Genomic DNA, 5334 nt, shown 5'->3' with positions numbered 1-5334 from the left:
AGAGTGGAATCAAGGTTAGGGTTAGATTTTAACTAGAGATTAATTAGAGTTAATCTTAAGATGATAAATTCTTCTTGATAAGATATCTTTCGAAGTATTTTACCTAGATTTTTTAAATATAAGTATACTACTGATAATTCAACTTTTGTTTGACGTACAAGTGAAAACATTATACTTAATAAAATAATAATAAGAAGAAGAAGCATAGTTTAGCTTTCGTAGGTGTCATGTTTTTGAATATTAACAAACGAAAACCTTTTGCACATAAAGAGAGGACAATATATTACGCAGTTTGCATTTTTTCAGTATGTATGTAATCACAACATCATACTCTCTCAAAATAGTGTAATGAAAACACATAAATAGAACATACAAGCTCACTGAACTAGAATTTAAGGTTGATTTGACAGCAAAGAAGACTAATGGTGATGGAAGACAAACTTGAAACGACAAAACATGAAGGACTAAAACTTCTTAATGGAGGTTGTAAGCATCTAAAATGTAGAACTTTGACTGTCAGATGCCAATGGTCCTTTGGGATTGGCGTTGTCCAGGAGTTCTGAAATGGTAGCTGTTAAATTGGAAGCCGCTGCAACCCCCATCAAAGATGTCTTCAGGCGCTCCAAGCCTTTGGCTACATCTCTTAGGGAAGGTCGTTCTCTTGGTGATTCACTACTGCAAAGCAAACCAGCATGAATGAAAGAAATAAGACATTCATTGTCTTCCATATTTTCATTTACATCTCTCAATAGCTCGCTATCAACAATTTCTGCCAGTCTGTTTGGAAAAGCTGATCTCACCCAGTTTTGCAAGCTCATGTCTCCTACAAACATGTCATCACTTGGCCTCTTCCTTGTAACCATCTCTAATATCAGAATTCCGAAACTATAAACATCTCCCTTAATAGAAACATTCGCACCCAATCCATACTCTGCAATCAATTTTATTCATTATATTCTTAAAAAGCTAATAAAGAAAAAGATAATGCCAATATAAAGATAACTCAAAAATGTTACCTGGAGCAATATAGCCAATGGATCCTTTGAGTGCAAATGTTGTTGTGCTCAATGAATCTGTGGAATTTGTAGAAGTTAAACGGGATATACCAAAATCAGTGACAAGAGCTGTCATGTTGGCATCCAAGAGCACATTGCTGGGTTTTAAATCACAGTGCACAATTTGTAGAGGACAATCATGATGTAAATATTCCATGCCATGTGCTACATCAAGAGCAATGCTCAAACACTCACTCAATCCCAATTTGCAAAAGTCTTCATCATCCCTCTCAGTGTGCAAATGTTTTTCCAAGCTTCCATTACATGCAAATTCAAGAACCAAACCTTTCAAGTCAGGGTAGAAAAATGCACTCATGATCCTGATGAGGTTACGGTGCCGAATTCTTCCCAACATCTTGCACTCTCTCTTAAAACTCTTAAGAGCTTCTTCATTTTGTAAATTAAGATTCTTGATGGCAATTATCTTACCATCCCTCAGGATGCCTTTGTAGACAGATCCAAAGTTACCCACTCCAAGCAAGTTTGACTCATCAAATCCAGATGTTGCAATGACAAGATCTTGATAAGAAAATTTTGGATAGTTTCCTTGAAAAATAAAGCTTGAGGAACGGACTAGTTGCCTTGAAAGTTTATGCCTCCATAAAATTGCTATAATGAAGCAGCATAATACAAATCCAATGGTTCCAACAACTGATAAGACTACTTTTTTGAGCAGGGAATGTTTTCCCTGGCTCAGATTTGGGCATGGAGGCAATGAATAGTTTTTTGGACCGCATAGACCAAGGTTCCCTATAAACAATGTTACAACAGTTCTATTTGGAAACAACCCTCCTTCTGGAATCTGCCCTGACAAATTATTGAAAGAGAGATCCATTTCTTGGAGATTTTTTAATTTGGAGAGTGATTGTGGTATTGGACCTTCAAAGGCGTTGTGAGACAGATTTAGATGCTCTAATGCTGTGCAGTCTCCTAGAGAAATTGGAATGACCCCATTAAGTTTATTTCCAGATATATCTATGGCTTGAGCCATTGCAATTTTACTCATTTCCTGTGGCAACGAGCCTTCCAGAGAATTCCATGAAAGATTGAGGTAGAATTGCAGGTTTTTAAGGCTGGCAATGACTTCACCAGGTATCCTTCCCCCTAGTTTATTGTAAGATACGTCAAGGAGCTCCAACTTCTGACATCCCTCCAAACTAATAGAGATATCCCCTGATAACTTGTTGTGCTGAAGTAGAAGACGTCTTAACTGCTGGGAGCTACAAAGCGAATCTGGTATTTTTCCAGATAACTGGTTGTGACTAAGATTTAAAAGTCCGAGATATTGCATATGACTTATCTCACTTGGAATGCTTCCTTCTAATTTGTTCCCACCCAAATCCAATTGTTCCAACACACGGAATCTTTTAATTCCAGATGGAATATTGCCGCTGAAAAGATTATTGTCTAGGCCTAAGTACGTCAAGTTTGTGAGATTGGCAATCTGTTTTGGTATGCTTCCGCTTATCATGTTGGCTGATAAAGTCAAGTAATTGAGATTGGAAGACAGTTCGCCTATGGTCGGGGGCAACATACCAGTGAAATAATTGATTTTCACATCTACTTCTTGCAAGTGGGAGCAATTTGTGAGAGCAATGACAAAGGCCAATGTGTTACTGCTGTCACTAACGAGTTGATTGGTGTGTAGGTAAACCTTGGTGAGAAGCTTCAACTTACCCAGTTCCATTGGAACCGTTCCACCCAGTTGGTTTGTATTTAAATAAAGTTCTTTGAGACGGGAACAATTTCCCAAGGAGTACGGTATGTTTCCATTAAGCTGATTTCCCCATAAACCAAGTAATACTAATTTGGAGAGCTTGGTACCAATTTCCGATGGTATATGTCCTCTTATCTGGTTGTCAAATAAACCCAATTCATTCAATTTAGAGAGATTTGTTAAAGAGCTGGGAATGGTGCCTGATAGATTATTTCCAAAAAGGTTAAGAGTATGTAGGTGAGTGAGCATGCACAATTCAGGAGGAATGGGGCCGTAGAGCTCATTCACGCCCAAATCCAATACAACTAAGGCAGACAGATTCTTGAAAGAGGGCGGAATGGTGCCCTTGAGAGAGTTTTTGCCCAAGTAGAGGTACTTCAAACTTGTGAGAAGACTCAGTTTAGGCGGTATGTTGCCATGCAGTTGGTTATAGGAGAATGCCAGTAAATGCAAACTGTGGCAAGCGGAGAGAGTGGGCGGAATGGTTCCTTGTAATTGATTGTGATAGAGATCTAGGAGTCGAAGAGAGGAGAGATTCCCCAGCAGAGGAGAAATGGTTCCTTGTAAATTATTATTGCCTAGACTGAGTATCCGAAGATTTAGGAGTTTGCCGAGTTCGGGTGGAATGGTTCCTTGCAATTGATTGTCGGTCAGCCGGAGCTCCCATAGATTTGGGAGTTGGCCGAGTTGAGGTGGAATGGTACCAGTGAGGTTATTCGCGGAGAGATCAAGGGATCGAAGAGATGAGAGATTCCCCAGCATGGGAGAAATGGTGCCGTATAAATTCATTTGGGTTAAACTGATGGCACGGACAGAGTGAGAAGAGGAGTGACAAATAACACCAGTCCAGTTGCAGAACGGGTGAAGGGGATTCCAGTCAGGCAGAGAACTGCCATTTTTGGAAACGGCGGTTTTGAATTGCAAGAGCAGTTGTTGTTGATGGTGATGATGGTGAGAGAGAATATTGAGAGGATGAGGAAGAGCAGAGATTAAAAACATGGAAAGTAATAAAACTGACAAGAAAAGAGCAGCCATGGTAGACCAAACAACTGTGAGGCAGGGGAAAGACACAAGGCAGGCAATTGAAGAGAATAGAAGGGAATGGAATGGAGGAGGAATAAATAGACTAAGGAAACCAGTGCTTACAAATCACTGTGAGGCCCCCGTGTTATACGCTTCCACATTCATTTAATGTTACTTATTGGATCGTTGGTGAATTGCATTTGAACTTTCCCTTTAAATAAAACGTGGATTGTAAATAAAACGTTGATTGTAGCAAAGCCAAGTTCCTTGAATCCAGTAACTCCTTTCACACTTTGCAACATCATAAAGGATCAATCTTAAATATTACTCATTCTGCGACCACCTTCATTCAATGCACGTCGACCATTATTTGAGTCTTTCATTATACCTGTATCGATCACAGCACAAGACTTTAACAGGTATCGGTCACATCTTGAAATGTGGCGACTGATCAGCAAAGTACTGTACACTCAGCACATATATTTTTTTGCTGTTTTTTGTTGATAAAAACCGACATTGTAATAAAACACTCAAAAGGCCGACTTTGTTTGTTGCCCTAAAAACGCATGTTATAAGCGGTTGAGATGCTTAAGGCATTGTAAGGTTGATGTACTATTTTTTGTTGGATAATAAGAAAGATTGAACGACTGTGTATGGTGGACGTAACCCATTCTGGGTGAACCACGTTAAATCTTTATGTTAACTGTGTCTTATTTTATTTCTTTATCTTTTGTATTTAAATCTGCATATAATTGTTAGTTCATATTTGCTTTGGATTTGCTTGAAACCCTAACAATTGGTATCAGAACGAGGTTTTCTGTAAATTTGCAAGACTTTCAGATTTGAGTGGGAGTAATGGAGGATTCCAAATTCAAGGTCGAAAAGTTTAACGGCCAGAATTATCAGTTATGGAAAATGCAGATGGAGGATTACTTGTATCAAAAGGATTTGTGGCGGCCATTAGAAGGAAAGGCAAAGAAAGCGACTACAATGTCAGATGAAGAATGGGACATTTTAAATAGAAAAGCACTGGGATCCATTCGATTGTGCCTTGCACTGTCTGTAGCTTTCAATATAACAGAAGCAAAAACTGTTGTAGATTTGATGGCGACATTGGCTAAGCTGTATGAGAAACCCTCGGCTTCGAATAAGGTATTTCTTATGAAGCGTTTGTTTAATTTGAAAATGAGTGAGGGAGGATGTATAGCGGAGCACTTAAATGAATTTAATATAATTACCAGTCAATTGTCTTCAGTAAAAATTACCTTTGCAGAAGAGGTTAGGGCTCTCTTGATTTTATATTCTTTGCCAGAAAGCTGGAATAGCTTGGTTATGGCTGTAAGTAACTCTGTCTCTGGTAAAAATACTTTGGTATTTGATGATATTGTTGGTGTTATCCTGAGCGAGGAAATGCGAAGGAAAAGCACAGGTGAGACTCCAACATCATCAGGTAGTGTTTTGAATGTGGAGAACAGAGGAAGATCAAAGGAAAGAGAAAAAAGCCCTTGGAGTGAGAAGTCATGAGGGAAGTCAAAGAAA

At 38.8% G+C, this 5334-nt stretch overlaps 1 protein-coding gene across 1 annotated transcript; it reads right to left on the bottom strand.

Annotated features, from left to right (window-relative positions):
• Positions 1-227: 227 nt before the first annotated feature.
• LOC131042069 (probable LRR receptor-like serine/threonine-protein kinase At3g47570) lies at positions 228-3969 on the bottom strand. Its single transcript, XM_057975374.2, has 2 exons — positions 1017-3969; positions 228-931 (listed from the first exon to the last, which is right to left on the bottom strand). Exons 1-2 carry the CDS (start codon positions 3805-3807, stop codon positions 495-497), a joined length of 3228 nt encoding a protein of 1075 aa, XP_057831357.1. The 5' UTR covers positions 3808-3969; the 3' UTR covers positions 228-494.
• Between the last annotated feature and the right edge of the window lie 1365 nt (positions 3970-5334).

Source organism: Cryptomeria japonica, chromosome 5 (assembly GCF_030272615.1).
Source record: "Cryptomeria japonica chromosome 5, Sugi_1.0, whole genome shotgun sequence".
In the NCBI taxonomy this organism is placed as follows: domain Eukaryota; kingdom Viridiplantae; phylum Streptophyta; class Pinopsida; order Cupressales; family Cupressaceae; genus Cryptomeria; species Cryptomeria japonica.
This window is presented reverse-complemented; position numbering and strand designations above follow the sequence as displayed.

Bases quoted from the DNA above. Each gene is read 5' to 3' on its own strand.
- LOC131042069 (XM_057975374.2), bottom strand. From the start codon at position 3,807: ATGGCTGCTCTTTTCTTGTCAGTTTTATTACTTTCCATGTTTTTAATC. The intron at 932-1,016 runs GTAACATTTTTG...AATTGATTGCAG, and splicing joins CATTGGCTATATTGCTCCAG to AGTATGGATTGGGTGCGAAT.